We start from the raw sequence: 20,590 nt of genomic DNA on the forward strand, positions 1-20,590 counted from the left end.
CAGCGCCGTAGCCTGCGGCCACCACCTGCACACGCCCATGTTCTTCTTCCTGCTCAACCTGACCCTCAGCGACCTGGGCTCCATCTGCACCACTGTCCCCAAAGCCATGCACAATTCCCTCTGGGACACCAGGAACATCTCCTACACAGGATGTGCTGCTCAGCTCTGTTTTTTTGCCTTTTTCATCACTGCAGGGTTTTCCCTCCTGACCATCATGTGCTACGACCTCTACGTGTCCATCTGCAAACCCCTGCACTATGGGACCCTCCTGGGCAGCAGAGCTTGTGCCCACATGGCAGCAGCTGCCTGGGCCAGTGCCTTTCTCTATTCACTGCTGCACACAGCCAATACATTTTCCCTGCCCCTGTGCCATGGCAATGCCCTGGGCCAGTTCTTCTGTGAAATCCCACAGATCCTCAAGCTCTCCTGCTCCAAATCCTACCTCAGGAAATTTGGGCTTCTTCTTATTAGTGTGTGTTTAGGATTTGGTTGTTTTGTGTTCATGGTTTTCTCCTATGTGCAGATCTTCAGGGCTGTGCTGAGGATCCCCTCTGAGCAGAGACGGCACAAAGCCTTTTCCACCTGCCTCCCTCACCTGGCTGTGGTCTCTTTGTTCCTCAGCACTGGTGCATTTACCTACCTAAAGCCCCCCTCGATGTCCTCCCCATCCCTGGATCTGGCCCTGTCAGTTCTGTACTCGGTGGTGCCTCCAGCCCTGAACCCCCTCATCTACAGCCTGAGGAACCAGGAGCTCAAGGCTGCAGTGTGGAGACTGATGACTGGATGCTTTCAGAAACATTAAAATGATGGCCAGTTTCGGAAAATCACTTGTAACAAAAGTCATCTTTGATACTTCTTGTTGAATTAGTTGTTGGGAATTTTTTCCTTTGTTTTACTTTTTTTCATATTGTCCACAATAAATGCTATTTTTTAGCCATTTGTCATTTTGTCTCCACCTTTCCTGTTGCCACAGATTGTGTCAATGAGGGGCTGCACTCTCGGTGGCTTTCAAGGAACTAAAGGATCTCCCAGCAGAGTTTTCTGCAGAGATGCCCTTTTGTTGCCTTCTCTGGAGCTGCAGCAGCAATGTCTGTGTGCAGAGCTGGGGCAGATCAGTGCTGGCACAGTAGCCCTGCTCCTGCTGGCCACACCATTCCTGATCCAGGCCAGGAGCCATTTGCCTTCTTGGCCACCTGGGCACACTGCTGGCTCATGTCCAGCCTGCTGTCCATCAGTCCCTGCAGGTCCCTTTCTGCCTGGCTGCTGTCCAGCCCCTCTGTCCCCAGCCTGTAGCGCTGCAGGGGTTGTTGTGGCCAAAGCGCAGGACCCGGCACTTGGACTTGTGAAACCTCACCTTGTTGGGTTTGGGCCCTGGATCCAGCCTGTCCAGGGCCCTGTGCAGAGCCCTCCTACCCTCCAGCAGATCCACACTCACATCCAGCTTGGTGTCATTTGCAAAGATGTCCTTGGTTCCAAGGGGCCCCTCAGTGTCACAATGTCCCTTTGGTTACACCAGGCCCTCCCAGACAACTTGGTGTCACCAGGGTTCCATGCGGCCCCAGAGTGTCCCAATGGTCTCCATGACTCCATGAGGCCTCCCAGTGTCACAATGTCTCTTTGGTTCCATGGGACCCCTTGGTGTCACAAAGTCCCTTGGATCCTTGGGCCCTGCAGTGTCACAGTGGCCCCTTGGTCCCCCCGGGCCCTGCAGTGTCACAGTGGATCCTTGGTTCCAGGAGGTGTCACAGTGCAGCAATGCTCTCCTTGGTTCCACGGTGTCACAATGGCCTCTTGGTCCCAAGGAGCACTCCGTTCCCAAAATTGCTTCCTTCATTCAACAAGTACTCGCATTGTCACAATGGCCTCTTGGTTATACAAGGTGCCCTCATGTCATAGTGGTCTTTGTTGTTCACGAAGCCCCAGAGAGTAACACTGACCTCCTGGTTCAGTGCAGTGTCACTTGGCCTTGTAAAACCTCACCTTGTTGGATCCAGCCTGTCCAGGTCTCCATGTAGAGCCCTCCTGCCCTCCAGCAGATCCACACTCACACCCAGTTTGGTGTCATCTGCAAATTTGATTATGGTGGACTCAGTCCCCTCATCCAGATCATCAGTGTAGGTACTGAAATCCACGCTGGCTGGCTCTGACCCCTCGGCCATCCTGTGGGTGCCCTGGGGTGGCACTCAAGGTGATCTGTTCCATAACCTTGCCGAGCACCGAGGTCAGGCTGACAGGCCTGGAGCTCCCCAGCTCCTCCTTCCAGCCCTTCTTGGGGATGGGCTCACACTGGCACCTCCAGTGCTCTGGGACCTCCCTGGTGAGCCAGGACTGATGATAAATGATGGGGAGCAGCTTGGGGAGCTCATCCACCCGCTCCCTCATTCCCCTAGGCTAGATTCCATCCCATCCCATACACCTGTGAGAATCTGAGTGCTTCAGCTCATCACCAACTGCTTCCTCCTGGATCACAGGGGGCTGTTCTGCTCCCTGTCCCCATCTGCCAGCTCAGGAGAGCACTTGTCCTGAGGACAACCTGTGTAGTTGTTGAAAATTGAGACAAACAAGGTGTAAAATCGTTTAGCCTTTTCCTTCTCTTTAGTTACTTTATCTTTAGTTCCCTGTGTAGGAGCTGAGCTTGTGACCCCTTTATCTTTAGTTGTATTCTCCACTGCATCCAATAAAGAATAGAGATTCTCCTTCTCCCTGCCTTTGCTACAAAATTTTATGTAAAACTTTTTTTTTTTTTTTACAGAAATCAACAGGTTAAGTTCTATTTGAGCTTTCACCTCTCTAATTGTCTTTCTGCATAGCCTAAAGGCATTGTAAAACACTTCCTGTGTTGCCACTCCTTTTTTCCTCTGAGTTCCCAGGAAAGCTGTATGGGCAGCCAGGACAGTAATTTTCATCACTAGCTCATCTTTTGCCACACTGGGATAGGCAGCTCCTTCCCCATTAAGACAGCTTTCTTGAAATATGTTCATCCTTCCTAAACCCCTTCCTTTTTAAGGGCAGCTTTTGTTTAAAATATCAGTACCTGATTCAGTACTCCCCAAATCAGAATCCTAAAAAGGCCAAAGTCTGCCCTTCCTAATTCCAGTGTAGAAGATTTGTTGCTGCCCTCTGCAGAGCTTCCTGCCCCCCAGCACAGCCACACTCCCACCAGCTTGGTGTCACCTGGGAACTGACCAAGGCTACCCTCTATCCCCTTGTCCAGGTCAGCAATAAAGAGATGTAAATGGCCGGGCCAAAGTCTCCAGTTCTGGGGATGCCCCTGGATGTGACTCCATTCCTCAGCTGCTCTGAGTGCCAGGGCTTGGATGGGGGAAATGGTGGGGTGGGGGCAGGGACAGAGTCCGATGGATTGTCAGCCATAAAGGGTCTTGATTTTCATATCTATTCCAACTGCATGAGGAGGCACTTGGATTCAGTGTCAACTGGAGATTTCACACATCAATTTATTACAAGTAAAAAAAAACTAAACAGGACCTGAAGAAATCTTTTCTCACTGTCCTTTTAAATATAGTGTAATCAACCACAAGAGATTTGAAAACTTAAATGATTCCCAGGGCTTGGCTTGTTAAGGTGTTCTGAATGTTAATAAGCCCTGGGGCACTGAATTCCTGCACTGAAGAGCTGAAGGCTGAAGAAGCCTCTGGAGCAGTAAAATTCAGCAGCAGCCTCCAAGTTGCTGAGGATGTCAGCAGCCCCCACTGAGGCCATCCCTGCCCAGAGACCCTGGGGGAATGGGCAGACAAGGAGAGCGGCCCTGGGGCTGGGGCAGCAGAACTCAGAGGCACCAGCGGCTCCAGCTGGGAAATGGAGTGTGGGATGGGGATGTGAAAGCCCTGCCTGGGCTGTGCCCAGCAGGACACACAAGCCCTGACCCGCATCCCCTAAAAAATTCTCTCAAGGAGACATTTATGAGGAATTACAGTTATTTGTGTCCTCTGAGTTGGATGCACTGCAGAAATACTAACAAGAGATTCTCAGGAGCTCAAAACAATAAAACATCCTTTCTGGCAACATAGAAGATAAGAGAAACTTTGGGAAAAGGTTTAATAGGTCATTAAATCAACAAAAAACATTTCTCAAAGCATTAATCCTCAGATGTAGGGAGTTTTGGAGGTGGAATCCCAGTTTTGGCCATGACAGGATGAATGATTTTTTCCTATAGGAAAGAGAAGTGCAAGTCCAAGTGTTCTAGAAGAAGATGAGAGGTGGCCACCCTTAGGCCAAGCCAGCCAGACCTGTCTCTCCTGACACCTTTCGTCTAGGGGCTATCCTTGGACACAGGGCATTTTGGAGGTGGAATCTCAATTTTGGCTGTGGGTTCCTGGATAGGAAGAATTATTTACATTAGGAAGAAAAGAACAGAGCCCCGGTGTTTCAGAGGCACATGAATGCCAGCCCTCAGGAAGCCAAGGCCAGCCAGACTTCTCAGTCCTGGCAGCCTCTGTCTGGGAGCTATCCTTGGATATAGGGAATTCTAGTGGCAGATGCTGCATTGTGGCCATGGGTGCATAGCTGCATGGGTGGTTTTTCACATAAGAAAAAAAGCACATGGTCCCAGTGTTTGAAAGGCAGATGAGAGGTGGCCCCTGGTTGGCAAAGGCAGCCAGACCTGTTTCTCCTGGCAGATTTCATCTGGGAACAATCTTTTGCAATATAAGTAAATTTGGAGGAGGAATCCCACTTTTGCCATGGCCCTGGAGGAGAAGGACAGTTCTCTCTCATAGGAAGAAAAGTCCTGAGCCCCAGGGCTTCAGGAACAGATGAGAAGCAGCCCTCAACATGCCAAGGTCAGATGGACCTGTCAGGTGGTCCCCAGGAGGCCCAGCCAGCGAGACCTGTTCCATGTTCCCTTGGTTCCATGGGACCCCACAGTGTCACAATGGTCTCCTTGGTTCCATCAGGCCCTGGAGTGTCACACTGTTCCCCTTGCTTCTGCAGTGTCACAATGGCCCCGTGCTTCCATGAGGCCTTGCAGTGTCACAATGGCTTCGTGGTTCCACAAAGCCCTGATGTGTCACAATGGCCCCTGGGCTCCGTGTGCCCTCGCTGTGTCACAGCGGCTCCTCTGTGACACTGCGGCTGCACAAGGTCACCATGGACCCTTGGTTCCTTGGGGTCACCGAGTTCACAATGGTCTCCTTGATTCCATGAGGCAGCACAGTGTCACAATGGCCCCTTGGTTCCATGAGGATCTGCAGGGTCACACAGGTTTGTGACATTTGTCCTTGCTGCCCCTCACATCCCCCTGCCCCACAAACAGCCCGGAGCCACCCGTGAGGGACAGGCCCTGCTGTGCCAGGCTGGGCTCAGGGCTTGGCCTTTCTGCTTCCCCCAGCCAGCCCAGGCCTTGCTCAGCATTGCAGTTCCCTGCTCTGAGCCTTGGGCTCCCTGCAATCCTGGCCTCAAGGATCTGCTCTCACCAGTCCCAGGGGAGCCTTTGGCTGTCCCTGCCCTCAGTGGGGCCCAGTGATGCTCCAAGGGACTTGGAGTTTTGCTCCTGACTCCTTGAGCAGCTTCTTCAGCCTTCTCTCAGTGCCTGAGGGTCCTGGACTTCACCCCAAATCCTCCATGGGGATCATTAAAGAAAAGGAAGCCCTTAGGAGCGCTTTGTCTTCATTCAATCTTCTGCAAGTCTCCAGGGCTTGTGCAGCTGATTGGAGCCAGTTTGGAGTTCTTGTAAGGAGGAAGATTTCCAAGTGCACCTCATGACATTTTTTCTTTAATCAAGTGAGTATTCTCTTATTTTCCAGTTCAGAGAAGAGCTGATAGAAGCATTCCCCAGGTGATCTTGATGCTGAAGGTCTCCTTAGGAGGTCTGGGCATGCAGAAGAATGAGTCCCCTGAGGGCTGACCCTGTTTGGACAAGCTGCTCCTCACCCCCAGCCTCACCATGTCTGAAATCACCCACCCAGCACTGACATCCCTGTGCCCTGCAGCAGAACCTTGTCCCTGAGCTCTGCAGCTCCATGTCCCAGCCCATTGCACCGTGTCCCACCTGCTCTCCTCAGCGCTCTGCCTGCACACAGGCCCAGGAGAAGTTTTCCTCTTGGGAAGGAGAGAATGGAAAAGCCTGAGCAGGTTTCCTAAATAACAAACCCCACTCAGGAGCCACCTGCTCAGTACAGGCTGCCTGGAATGCTGTCACCTTTCTACAAGGGACAGTGTGACCAGAAATGATCTCTGGAAGCAGAATTCTCTGCGTCTCCCAGTTGAATTCTCTGTCCCACTCCTTTCCCTGGATCTCTGTTTCAGATGGAAGCTGCTGGTGTCATCCTCACCTTTAACCTCCCTCTGGAATGCAAACAGGTGTTCCCAGGTGTGTTAAGCAGGATTTGCTCAATGTTTCCATAAATCTTTTGTGTCCCCCATGGAACGAAGGGGCCATTTTGGCACTGAGGGGGTGACGTGGAAGCAAGGAGTCAATTGTGACCCTGGGGTCCCATGGAACCAAGGGGCCATGGTGGCACAGCAGGGCCACGTGGATCCAGTGGTCCATTGTGACACTGTGGATCCAAGGAGACCATGGAGACACCCCCAGAACCTCATGGAACCAAGGAGTCCATGGTGACCCAGTGGGGCTGCATGGAGCCAATGGTCCATGGTGACACTGCCCATCCAAGGAGGCCATTTGGACACTGCGGAAGCTCATGGAGCGAGGTGGCCATTGTGACACTGAAGAACTTCATGACACCAAATATCCATGGGGACACAGCAGGGCATCATGGATCCCAGGAACGGCTGTTGGCAGTGCGGAAACTCCTGGAACCAGGGGCTGTTGTGGCACTGCAGCACCAACACAGCTGCTGCACCTTGTCCCCTGCCCTGCACAGCTCCTTGGGAGGCACGGCAGGAGCAGCACCCTGGGAGCCTCGGGAATGCCCCTCTGGGATCCATGACACACACTGCCAGGGGCTGGAATTCCAGTTCCCAGCCAGGAAAAGATGTTCCTGCCCTTGAAGGCAAAGCTTTTATGGAAGAGCCAAAAGCCAAGTGGAGCAGGATCCTACAGGGACATTTCACTGCCAGCCTTCATAACTTCACCCATGGTTGTCGTAGCTCATGGATTGGGAATTAAATCAGGGCAGGGTCTTTGGTGGGAGCTGTCCTGGGTCAAGGGCGGCACTGAGAGAGAAACAGAGCAGGGAAAGAGAGGCAAGAGAGAAAGGAGGTGTTTTGGTTTGGAATGACAGGTGTCTGCTAAGGAAGGCAGGAGCCTCTCCTGAAATGGAAAAATGTAGATTCTTTCTTTCTGAATTGTTATAAATTTGAAATTAGGGGGGCTCTCTAGTAAAAATATAGCAGGAATAGCAGTATTTTATCAGGGAAGAAAATAAAAAGATAAAATAAACAATGCAGTAAACGAAAACAGCACTGACGGAGTCAGAATACATCCTGACACTCTGTTGGACAGGGTGTTGGCCGCAGTCCAATTGGAATTGTGGCTGCAGTCCTCCTGCAGTGTCAGGTGTGGTTCTGTTGGAGAAGTGATCCTGTAGAAAAGGGTGTCTTCTTCTGAAGAGGAAGAGGCAGCTGTTCCTCTGAGAAATCCAGCCCAGAAAAAGCTGTGTTGGTGGACCAGAATCTCAAATCTAGATGCAGATAGGAATGCTTGGCTCCTCCCTCTGGGTGGAGCATCTCACAATGGGATGTTATAGTTCTTATCAGTCCTGCAGTGACATTCAATAGCCCATTATCAGTGGATGTCTCCCCTGAGGGAGGATTGGTTGTGGAAGAGATAAGGAAAAACTGCCCACTTAGCCCAGGACAACTGCCATACAGATGGGAAATAGAACACATCTTGCTTTTCAGTCTGGGACAGGAGGTCACAAACAAAATCAGCTGAGAAGGCGGCACTCTGAAAAGCAAACCAGAACTGACAGAAAATGAATGGGACAGAAATCAATAATTCTGATAGTTTTATTAATTATCAAAATAAATCACACCCACCCAGCCCCATACAATCCTGATCCCAAAACCTCAAATTTGGATCTTACTTCTCTCAATCTCCTTCCAACCCCATCTAACCCTGGAGGCTGTGGAATTGAGTAATTTTGGCATGGGACTGAGGTGGGAACCAGCCATTTTGAGGTGGGATTGAGTCATTTTGAGGTGACAGAGCAATCCACCGTGGCTTTTGGAGTGCAAAGATATGGAGAATACTCCCATATATCCCCGAAGAACCCACAAATCCCCCAGAATATGTTTCCAAACCGTAAATTCCACCTCAAATAACTCTTAGATGGAGGGACTTTTGACATCTCTGGTCAATACTCTTTTTAGTCATTTTTCAGGTGTTTTTAAGTGATAAAGACAAATCAGAAGAAAATTAGGGCCAAACCAAAACCAGAGAGCCCTTGAGCATCCCCTGAGCACTGGACAAAACAAACTCAGCAGAAATCAAACTTAACCCTCCATAAAATGCCTTGAGGAAGATTTGCTCTTCCCACAAGTCACTTGTGATGGAAACACATCAAATCCCAAACATGAATAAACTGAAAATAGAAGCAATTCTGTGGCAAATCCAAGTTTCATCAGTTCCTGCACAGCTTCAGCTCAGCTGCTGGCAGGTTCCGATAAAAGGAAAGTGGAAATTTGGCCCAGTACAGATTAATAAAGGGAAGGGAAAGCTCTGTGTAGCTGTCACAAAGGTGACAGGGACAAAGAAAATAATGATTCTCATATTTGGCAAAGTCCCAGAGCTGTGAATTCGGGAGTTATTTGGGAATTTATCTACTTGAACTGGGTTTCTTGTAGGAATTTACTGGTCTTGAATTCCTCACATTGGGGTGAATGATCCTTGTCAGTCTTGCTAGTATCATTTGTTCCCTTTTCTCCAGTTATTTAAAAAAATTTTTCAAGGAAGGACAAGAAAATACTTTCTTTACACTGGCCACCCACAACAGCCATTTTCCTCATAAGTTCTCCCAAAAGTCACTCAGAGGAAGCTGCATCCAAGTTTCCAAGAGTTCCTCCAGAAAGAGGCAGAACCTTCGCAGAGGAAAGAACCATGCTGTTGTCAAAGGCACTTGGGGTCAGACAGCAGTGCCCTGAACACACTGTGCCAAAATAATGTCGCAATCTGGTTAATAAAATTTTTAGAGAGATGCCTCTGCCCCAATGAAGGTGCTAAGGAGACCAAATCCAAAGTGGATTTTATGGAACAGTAAATATGAGGTAGAGAGAGACATGGAAAGAAAGATAAAATTGAGAGAAAGTAAGGGAGTGACAGGGACAGAGATCTCCCCTGGGGCAGGGCAAGTGTGACATTGTCCCCTGTGTGCGTGGCCTTCCCAGGGTGGGGGTTTTACACCTGAGCCAGTTTGGGTAAGGGGGGTGGTGTTCACCCCCCACCCCGAGCAGGGATTGCCTCACTGTTTCAAGTTACAGTGTCAGATGTAACCAAAAGTGTTTTCAGTCACCATCTCCATAAACTGTTATCAACAGGTGGGGCAGTGTTCTTTATCTCTTCCATGGCTCAGCCCTGATAACGCCCTCCAGGGGCCATCTTCTGTTAATGGGCCATTGAGTGTCACTGCAGGGCTGATAAAATTACATCATCCCATTTTGGGATGCTCCGCCCAGGGGGAGGAACCAAGCATTCCTGCCTGGATATAATCTCACCCTTGCAACACCACGACCACCTTGCCTACTGGATTCCCAGAAGACAAGAGCTCCATAAGCACCACTGGACCTTCAGAGGAAGACCAGACCCTTCTACAGGATCACTGCTTTGACAGAATCACGTTCATCACTCCAGCCGGACTGCAGCCACCATTGCATCAGACTGCTACCACCACCCTGACCAACGGGGTGTCAGGGTATATCCTGACTCTGTCCGATTAAGCCAGTGTTTCTGTATCATTGCCTCGATTTTAATTTTCTTACTCAATTGTCATTCTGGATTAGACTCTCCCCCTGGTTTGCCTTCCAACCAGTACAAAACTCAATGTGCTCATCCCTTGTTTTCCTCCCAAAACAGAATTTCCCATACCCAAATCTTCACGAAATGGAGGAGGAGGCTGTGAGGAAGAGGAAGGTGCCCTTGGACCCCCAGGCAGGTGAGGAGGAAGTCAGTGCCCCTTTCCCCCTCTCTCCTGTTCCATCTCCCAGCCCAGCACAGCCCCCGGCTGCAGGACAGCCCCGCTGCCGACGCTCTGCTGCCGGGGATGCACTGGGGGGATCTCCTTACCCTTCCTTGTGGCACGGAGGCAAATCCCATCCTCTCCTTGTCCTTCCTCCTCCAGAGCAGGAGCTGATGATAGAGACGAGGAAGGACAAATCTCTCCAGCACAACCTCATGGAAGAGGCCAATTTGAGCAACTCCACAGCGCAAGCATCCAACGGGGAGGAAAAGCCCTGGAGATCCCACACAAGGAGGGGCTGGAAACCCAGCCCAGGGTGCTCTGAGGAGGAAAGGCCCACTCTGGGTCAGGAAGGTGGGCAGGGCTTCAGCCAGAGCTCGGAGCTGGTGGTCCCTGAGAAGCTTCACGATGGGGAGAAGCCCCACAAGTGCTTGGAGTGTGGGAAGAGCTTCAGGCAGAGCACCAATCTGAAACGACATCAGATGATCCACACTGGGGAATGGCCCTACGAGTGTGGGGAGTGTGGGAAGGGCTTCGGCTGGAGCTCCCACCTCATCATCCACCAGAGGTTCCACACTGGGGAGAGGCCCTACAAGTGTCCCGAGTGTCAGAAGAGGTTTCACACCAGCTCCCATCTCCTTGTACATCAGCGGATTCACACGGATGAGAGGCCCTTCCGCTGCCCCGACTGCGGGAAGGGCTTCAAGGAAAACTCCACCCTTGTCACCCACCGGCGCATCCACACTGGGGAGAGGCCCTACATGTGCCCCACATGTGGGAAGAGGTTTCAGAGCAGCTCAAATCTCCTCCTGCATGAGCGGGTCCACACCGAGGAGAGGCCCTTCCTCTGCTCTGACTGTGGGAAGGGCTTCAAGAAAAACTCGCACCTCATCAGCCACCGGCGCATCCACACTGGGGAGAGGCCCTATGAGTGTCCCCAGTGTGGGAAGAGCTTCAGCCAGAGCTCTCACTTGACCAAACACCAACAGAGCCACCGGTGACGGAAGCCCTGTGAGTGCCCCAACTGCAGGAGGAGCTTTGTGCACTGCTCCAGCTTCATCCCCCATTGAACAGCCCACATTGGGAAGAGCCCTGGTGATCCCTGTTACCTGTGATCCATGCTGGGAAGACACCTGTACCTTCTCCTGCCCCTGCCAATGACCTTATGTGGGACTGAAGAACATGAGGGTCTGGCCATGGCCCTGTCACTACATTCACTCCCACCTCAGGTCATTGCCACGGGCAGGAAAGGGACTCTCTCTCTCTCTGAGAAGGGTGTCCTTTCCAGGCAGGAGGAGACATGTGGCCAGGAAGGTACAATTGATGGTGATGTAGTTTCCCTTGTAAATAGTTTTTCTTATCCCTTCTGTTGTCAATATTTTTTCTCTTCCTGTTTGTTCCTTATCTTGTTGCTGTTCCCAGTAAATTGTTCTTATCCCAGCCTGGGATCTTTCCCTTTTTTCCTTCAGTGGAAGGTGGGAGGGCAACGAGCACCAGCGGGGTTTTAGCAGGAGCAGGAAATTGGGGAATTCCATTCCTGAACCCCAGCCTGTGGAAACCGAGCATCACAGCTGGTGCCAGCCATGGTGGCCATGGCAGCAGCCTTGGGAGCAGGTCCCTGGCTGGGGCTGAGGGAACCTCTTCACTCTGGTGCCCAGGGACACGAGTGGAGGGAGCGGCTGCAGCTGAATTGGGGCAGGCTTAGGTTGGATCTCAGGGAAAGGTTTTTGCCCAGAGGCTGCTGGGGCACTGCCCAGGCTCCCCAGGGAAGGGTCACAGCTCCAGGGCTCTCTGAGCTCCAGCAGCGTTTGGACAGCGCTGCCAGGCCCAGGCTGGCAGTGTTGGGGTGTCCTGTGCAGGGCCAGCAGTTGGACTCGAGGATCCTGATGGGTCCCTCCCAGCTCAGCCACTTCTGTGGTTCTGGGATCCCATGACCCTGGGGATGGGAGTGCCAATGGTTGCCATGGAAACGGGCTCTGGCTGCAGGCCTGAGCTGGTGTCGATGGCAACCACCCCTGGCATGGGGTGTCCATGGAGCTGCCCAGGGACTGACCATAGCAACAGGGGCTGGGGAAGGTTGCCATGGAAACTGACCATAGCAACAGGGGGCTGGTGATGGTTGCCATGGGAACTGACCATAGCAACAGGGGCTGGAGATGGTTGCCATAGAAACTGACCATAGCAACAGGGGCTGGTGATGGTTGCCATGGATACTGACCATAGCAACAGGGGGCTGGTGATGGTTGCCATGGAAACTGACCATAGCAATGGGTCCTGATGAGGTTTGCTGTGGTAATCCAGGGCATCCCTCTGGCTGCCCTGGCAGGTCTGGGACCCTGGCAGGGGTCAGGAACCCCCCTGTACAGAGCCCCCAGAGACACTGTCAGTGATCTCTGTCCATGGAAAAGAGTTTTCAATCTTACAGGATGAATTATTCACTCTGAGTGTTTGATATGAGTAATAATTAGTGTGACATGAGTGCAAAAGTAGAATTTTAGGATTCTAGATAAGGGGTTCAAAGGAGGCAAGATGGAGGAAATCGTGTGTGTCCTGTCCTTTTTCATCTTCTTCATGCCTTTCATGTTTCACTGTAGTGTTGGCATTTTTCTGTTGGTTTAGACTGGGGACACATTGTTCAACAGAGGTGGTAGGTATTGGCACATTATTGTAAATATAGCACAGGTAGTTTCTGGTATATAATGTTTGTAACTTCCCACTGAGGGGCAGAGCCCTGCATGCTGCCCCGCAAGAAAGGGCTACTGCAGCTCAGACAGAACATGTTATAGATAAGCAAGAATAAACAACCTTGAATACCAGCACAGATGAATTATGACTTCTTCTTTGGCAGAGGGGCTCAAAGACAGGGACTTTCTACAATTTTGGGATCATTTAAATACCACAGATTCTGACATAAATGGCATCCCTGGGTGGGCTCGAACCACCAACCTTTCGGTTAACAGCCAACAGTTTGCCTACTAATAATCAGATATTTTGACAGGCCCTCAGAGGGGTTTCATGGGGACTTTCTAAGTGTCCCCAGGCTGCCAAAGAGCCGGGATGTCACAGGCACTCACAGGGGCTCCTGTCATGGGCAGACTGGGAGCTTTAGGCAAAGTTTATTAGAGAAGCTCCTGTCAGGTCAGGAGGCACAGAAAGGACCCCCAATGTCCTAAGTCACGGTGACTGGACAAAGAAGCCCCTCTTCTGCATTCAGACCCTTCCTACCTCTCTGTAAGGCTATTGGTGTATTCTCCTCAAACCTGGGAATTGGACAATTTCCAACACACCCCAGTACCCTATATAAACACCCATTTCTGCCCAATTTGCAGAAGAGCTGTCACTGCATCCCTTCAGAGGAGCTGGCAATAAAGGACATCGCTGTAGAACCGCATACAGCCTTTTCCTCTCTCTGTCCCTGTGTGTCTGCCAGAGGCACTTGTGAGCACAGAGCGAAATCACTGAGAGCTGAACTCACAGTGCTGAAATCACTCCAGAGGTGCTCGCTAAGTTGCCTGTGGCTGGGAGCTGAGCCGAGGGACCCAGACAGGCTGAGCCTGACAGCGCAGCGCTATCCGGGACACCTGCAGCATCGGCGGCCGGGGTTGGATGGACCCCTGGGACCCCAGGTTTCATAACACGGCCGCCCGAATGAATGGAGCACTGGCATCCTGGCACCCCTGAGAGCAGCATTCTTTGTGAATTGTTACTGCCTTGGACGGCTATGACCCCTTGAAGGTAACTCCTCCTTTATAGAAGTTTTCTGAAGAGGCGTCCAACGAATTTGTATATCAGTATCCTCAGGAGTTGGACCGCAGACCACCCACCCAGCAGTTCCTTGACCCACATTTGGCTGAAGAAGTGTACGTTTAAAACAGCCTTTTTATGCACTTTTATCTTGGGTCCTTTTTTGTTTTTTCTTTTTTCTTTTTACTGCTGGGGGTATGGAAGAGAACAAAACTGGAATGGGATCAAAATCTAGTAAATTAAAACGATCCCAGAACGAAAGAGACTTATATTTACAAATCCTAGAAATCCTATCTGCTAACAGCTTTTCTTTCTCTAAAGGCAATCTTTCAAAAACTAACTAGAAAAAAATTATAGAATAGATTGTTTTCCAGTTTCCAGATACTAACACACACACTATTGGTTTGGATTCTTTTTGGGACACAGTAGGGACAAGAATATACACTTTCCAGATTAATGAAAACTTTTCTGTAACTAAGTTTCTACCTCTATTTCACTCAATTACTAAAGCAGTCGGAAAGACAAATTCTCTGCAGCTTCCTTCTGCTGAGGAAATTCCACCCTTATCTTTCTCAACAGACACTGTCCCTTCAAATGCTAATTTGCCAGATAACATTCCTCTCTCAGTCCCTGGGACGGGGAACACAGACATTGTACCACCCCACCCACCCGCGGGGTCCGTGGAGCCCACCCATCCCTCGCTCCCCCTCGGACGCGGCAAGCGCGGATTCCGCACTTGTGAGCTCAGAGCGAAATCACCGAGAGCTGAACTCACAGAGCTGAAATCACCCCAGAGGTGCTCGCTAAGTTGCCTGTGGCTGGGAGCTGAGCCGAGGGACCCAGACAGGCTGAGCCTGACAGCGCAGCGCTATCCGGACACCCACGGCAGCGGCAGCCCGGGGGTCAGATGGACCCCTGGGACCCCAGGCTGCATTAACCAGGAGTGACTGGGATCACAGAGGAACCATAAAGGAAGTTACTGCAATAATACTGGGACTATCTGGGAGTGACTGGAATCATACTGGGTGACTTGGAGTGACTGGGACCTTACTGGGGGCAAATGGTACCATAATGAGAGTGACTGGGTTCATACTGGGATCATACTGGGAAGGACTGGAACCATACTGGGAGTGCCTGAAACTATTATAGGGGTGAATGGGAACACCTGGGAACATGCTGGGATCATGCTGGGATCACACTGGGAGTGACCGGGATGATACTGGGATCACACTGAGTGTAACTGGAAGTGAGTGGGACCATACTGGGGGTGACTGGGAGCCACAGGGCCCATGCTGGGAGTGGCCTGGGGGGAACTGGGGGAACTGGCCCAGCTGGGGCTCAGGGTTGTTCTCCCCCAGGGCTGCCCCGGGTCCTGCTGCCACACCTGGCATCACAGAGCTGAGGGACAGGGCACAGCTGAGGGACAGAAGACAGGGACAGGGGACAGGGACAGGGGACAGTTGGCATGGACAGGGCACAGCTGAGGGACAGGGGACAGGGACAGGGACAGGGCACAGCCAGGGAACACAGCCTGGCCGAGGGACACTGAGCCCCAGCACTTTGGGCTGTTGCCCTTGGGCTCCCAGCACAGGCCCAGGGGCAGAATCCCCTCCAGAAACTGCTGTTTGCTTTCAGCTCTGCTCTGGAACATTCCCCAGGAGCCCCTGCAGTGGCTGCAGCCCAGCCGGGTGCCCGGGGCCACCAAAGCCGCTCCAGCAGTGCCCTCCTGCCCTGGGCAGGGCATGGAACACCCAAGGAAAGGCTCGTGCTGGGCTCAGGGCAGGGACAGGGCACTCCCCTGGTGCAGCTACAGGCACAGCAGAGCCGGCCTGGGCAAAGGATTGGGATCAATGTCCCATGGAATCCCAGCAGGGATTACTTCTCATTGCACTGCTCTCATTGGATTGGTCATCAATTCCAATCATTTCCCCATGGAATTCCCATGGCAGTGGGTTAGGGGGGAGGTCCATCCATGGAATTCTCACCTGACTGGGATGAGAGTGAGATCTGGCCATGGAAATTCCATGGCAATTCCTGCATTCCCAAGTCCCCCATTTCTGAATCCCTCATTCCCATAGGAATTGCCCTTCCCTTCCCACACCCACCTTTGTGGTCCAGAGCCTCCCGACCATATCTGATGTATTTTGGGGGCCTTTCCACACAGGTGTGGCCCAGGTAATGCTTCATCTGCTCCACCATGATCCCTCTGGATTCCCAGCACCTCTGGGATATCCAGACAGCACTGTTGGACACTGCAAAGCTCCCGGATCCCAGCTGGAAGGAGATGAAATCCCAGCCCTCGTAGCCGTACTGGTGGGATCCATGGATGCTCCATTGGACAGGAGGTCACAGCTGGAAACCCCCTGCACTGTGTGGAGACCTGGGAACAAGGAGAGAACAGACCCATGGAGTCGTGTCCCAGCCCCTGGGAGCCCCTTGGAGCTCCCTGGATTCCCATCCCAGCCCCACAGATCCCTCCCATCCCCAGAGATCCCATCCCAGCCCCTCAGAGTCCTCCATTCCCACAGATCCCAGCCCAGCCCCCGGCTCCCCCCACTGCCCCTGCTCTGGTTGTACCGGCCCCGTCTCCAGGTCACTGTCAGCCACGGGCCAGTTCCTGTCCTTGAGCTGGGTCTGGATATCCCAATATCCCAGCTCTGGCTGTCCCAATGTCCCAGCTCTGGCTATCCCAATATCCCAGCTCTGGCTGTCCCAATATCCCAGCTCAGCTCCCGCCCCCATCCCCGGTGTCTGCCTCAATCCGGCCCCACTCGCTGCCGCAGCGCTCGCAGAGGGTCCCGTCCACGTCCCCCACATTCAAGGACTGGGGGACCCCCGGGCCGGGCTCTGACAGCACCACTTCCAGGAACTGTAGGGAGTGGAAAACTGGGGGGACACGGAGATTTTGGGGAGCTGAGGGGGCTGAGAATTTGGGGATCCAAGGGGGTCCACAGGCCAAGGAAAGGGGGGACATGAAGAGCTGGCAAAGCTGGGAAGGAGGTTCAGGGGCTGAGAGCCAAGGAAAGGGGGTGCAGGGACTGGGAGAGCTGGGATGGGGTGTCCGGGGAATCCTGTGCCCAGGAAAGGGGGTGCCAGGGCTCCTGAGTGTGAGGAAAGGAGGAGCTGGGAGCTGGGAAAGGCAGGAATGGGGGCCCAGGGGTCCCAGGTAGGGAAAAGGGTGGGGCTGGGGGTTGGGAGAGGTGGGGGATGGGAACAGGTTGTGCTGGTGCCGGATAAGGGGGTGCAGGGGGGTCTCAGTGCCGGGCAAAGGGGTAAAAGGGTGTCTTGGTTCTCAGGAATGGGGGCGCAGGGGGGTCTCAGGGTCACGGAAATGGGGGGGCAGGGATGGAGAGGTAGAAGGGAGTTCCAGGGGTCCTTGAGCCCAGGAAAGGGGAGTCCAGGGTTTCCCAAAAAGGGGTACCAGGGTGGGAACACCCGGGCTGTTTGGGAAGGGGGAGTTTAGAGGGTCTCTGGCTTTGCACAAAGGTGGGGCTGGGGGCTGGGAAAGGCAGGAATGGGGGTCCAAGGTGTTCCAAGGCGTTCCAGGATCAGGCAGACGGGAAATCTAGAGGCTGGGAGCAGGGAAAAGGGGAGCAGAGGGCCCTGATGTCCGGAAATGGGGGATTCAGGGGGGTTCCTGTGCAGGATAAGGGGAGCAGGGGCGGTCCCGGTGCCGGCAATGGCGATTCAGGGTCCCGGTGCCGGGGGTCCCACTCCCCCCTCGCCCGCCAGGAGCGCCCCCAGCCCCAGCGCTGGAGCCACCGCGCTGCTCCTCCTCACTCCCAGTACGATCCCAGTATGATCCCAGTAGGATCAGTCACCCAGGAGCTGCTCCCAGTATGATCCCAGTACAGCCCAGTCACTCCTGGCATCCCCCCACCCCTCTCTGCGTTCCGACCTGTCCCGGCTCCATCCCCGCCCCTCCCGCGGCTGCGGGGAGGAGGAGGAGGAGGGAGGAAGAGGCGGAGCGGCAGCGGGAGCAGCAGGAGGAGCGGGGAGGATGAACCGCGGGGCTCCGGCTCCGCCTGAACTCGCAGCACCCCGGGAGCGTCGCCCCCATCCCGCAGGTGCCCGGGGAGGGGGAGCTCGCCCCAAATATCCCGGGGCTCCCTGGGTTTGGGGTTTTTGGGGGGATGTTTGGAGCTGGCGGGGCTCCAAGGCCGAGCCGCAGCTGCCCTCGGGGGGACATCGGGGGTCCCCGGGAGGTGTTTTTGGGGGGTCCCGGTGCGGGTGGCGGCAGAGCCCCGGCGGGGCCGGGGGGATGCGGGTCCCCCCGCGGTGCGGGTTGGGCTTCCCGGCCGGGCCCTCCGAGCTCTGCCGGGGCCGCGTGGGGACCGCGCGGGAGCGGCGGGAGCGGCGGGGGGACCCCGGATTTGGGGAGCCCCGGGAGAGCCGCGGCTTCCCTGGGCGGGAGCGCAGAGACAGGAGAGCCCCAGGAGCCCCAGCGGGGAGCCCGAGAGGGGGGACCCCTGGCAGTGCCGGCACCCGGCAATGGGGGTGCTGGGGCTGGAGGGGCGGCATGGCCGGGAAAGGGGTTCGGGGGTACCGGGGCCGCCAGGGGCTGCTCCCAGCAGGTGCCCAGTTCCTACCCCTGTGTGCTTCCAGTTTCCTGGGCACTCCCAGGATGAGCCCAGTCAGTCCCAGTATCACCCTGCTCACTTCCCCTCACTCCCTGCAGGATCCCTGTTTCTCCCAGTATGAGCCCAGTCATTCTCAGTCATTCCCCATTATGACGCTATTTGCCCCCAGCAAGTCCCAGTTGCTCCCACTTTTCTCCGGTGTGTTCCCACTTCTCCCAATTGCTCCTAGTATAGTCCCAGTCACTCCCAGTATGATCCCAATATGAGTCCAGTATGATCCCAGTCTGCCCCAGCAGGACCCCAGTCATTTACACTTGCCCCCAGCATGGTCCCAGTTGCCCCCAGCACATTCCCAGTGGCTCCCAGTGTGGTCCCAGTCACCACCTGCATGTTCTTAGGTACTCCCAGTACATCCCAGTTGCCTGGAACATTCCCAGAGTCTTTGCCAGGCACTCCCAGTTACCTCAGCATGGTTCAGCTGCCCCCAGTTTTATCCCAGTCACTGCCAGTACATCCCAGTTGTCACCTGCATGACTCCTGTCATTCCCAGTTGCTCCCAGTTGCTCTCAGTGTGTGTGCATTTTGCTCCCAGCATGGGCCTGGCAGCTCCCAGTAACCCCCAGTCAGGGTCCCTTGGCACCCACTGTAATCCCAGTATGATCCCAGTCACTCCCAGTATGATGCCAGTGCCCCCCAGTGTGATCCCAGTTGCTCCCTGTCAATGCCAACATGACCCCAGTAACCACCAGTATGATCCCTATGACTCCCAGTCTCTCCCAGTATATCCCAGTCACTCCCAGCATGCTCCCAGTCCCTCCCACTTCCTCCCAGTTACTTTCAGCATGATTCCAGTTGTTCACAGCCACTCCCAGTCAATCCCAGTATGATTCCTGTCACCCTCCATGGACCTGGCTCTTCCCAGTCTCACCCAGCATGGACCCGGCTGCTCCCACTGTGATCCCAGTATGATCCCAGTTGCTGCCAGAATAGTTGCAGTTGTTCCCAGTTCCTCCCAGTATGATCCCAGGTGTCCCTAGAATAGTCCCAGTCCCACTCAGCATGGTCCCACTCACTCTCAGCTGTCCCCAGCAGGGTCCCAGCTGTTCCCAGTGTGATTCCAGTCCCCCCAGTATGGTCACAGACACTCCCAGTATATTCCAGTTGGCCCAGTAAGGTTCTGGTGACCTCAGAATGATCGCAGTCTTTCCCAGTTACTCCCAGTTGCCTCCAGCATGATCCCAGTTTCTGGCAGTTGCCCAAAGCGTGGTCCCAGTCACTCCCAGTATGAACCCAGTTTCCCCATTTGTGGTCTCAGTCCCCTCAGCACGGTTCCAGTACCTTCCAGTTGGTCCCAGTTGCTTCCAATGTGTCCAGATTTTCCTCCCAACATGGGCCCAGTAGCTCCCAGTGACCCCCAGCCAGGATCCATTCACACCTGCTGGAATCCCAGTGGCTCCCAGGATGGTCCCAGCTGCACCCAGTCCCCCCCAGTATGGTTCCAGTCACTCCCAGTATGATTCCAGCCCTACCCAGAATGACTCCCTGTCACTCCCAGTGTGGGCCCAGTTGCTCCCAGTCACCTCCAGCATGGTTCCAGTCACAGCCAGCACACTTCCAGTCATTCCCAGTATGATGCCAGCCAGTTCCAGTAGGATCCCAGTATGAATCCAGCATGGGTACAGCTGCTCCCATTATCATCCACTGTGGTTCCAGTTGTTCCCATTTACCCCCACTGTGGTTTCAGTCTCTCCCAGTGTATCCCAGTTGCTCCCACCATGTTCCCAGTCACTCCAGTTGTCCTCAGTTGCTTCCAGCCTGATCCCAGTTGCTCCAAGTAAGATCCAGTAGGATCCCAGTTGCCCCCAGCATGCTTTCAGTTGCTTCCTGTTCTCCCCAGTGTGATCCCAGTTACCCCAGTTGTCCCTTGTATCAACCCCATCACTCCCCATATGATCCCAGTTGCTCCCAGCATGGTCCCAGTCATGCCCAGTTGTCCCCGGTGTAGACCCACTCACTTCCACTCGCTCTCAGTTCTCCCCAGCATGGTCCCCGTTGTTCCCAGTGTGTTCCCAGTCACCCCAGTAAGGTTACAGACATCCCCAGTAAATCCCAGTTGCCTTCAGCATCTCTGTGGTCATTCCCAGACACTCCCAGTGATCCCAGTAAGGTGCT

The 20,590-nt window shown here is 53.8% G+C and overlaps 1 protein-coding gene and 1 pseudogene across 1 annotated transcript; both read left to right on the forward strand.

Moving 5' to 3' along the window:
- The window catches only part of LOC100230077 (uncharacterized), a 674,623-nt pseudogene that overhangs the window by 207,624 nt on the left and 446,409 nt on the right, over positions 1–20,590 (forward strand).
- Positions 215–10,328, forward strand: LOC140680974 (olfactory receptor 14J1-like). Its single transcript, XM_072919862.1, has 3 exons — positions 215–779; positions 10,214–10,257; positions 10,317–10,328. Exons 1-3 carry the CDS (start codon positions 215–217, stop codon positions 10,326–10,328), a joined length of 621 nt encoding a protein of 206 aa, XP_072775963.1.

Source organism: Taeniopygia guttata, chromosome 30 (assembly GCF_048771995.1).
Source record: "Taeniopygia guttata chromosome 30, bTaeGut7.mat, whole genome shotgun sequence".
Taxonomy (NCBI): domain Eukaryota; kingdom Metazoa; phylum Chordata; class Aves; order Passeriformes; family Estrildidae; genus Taeniopygia; species Taeniopygia guttata.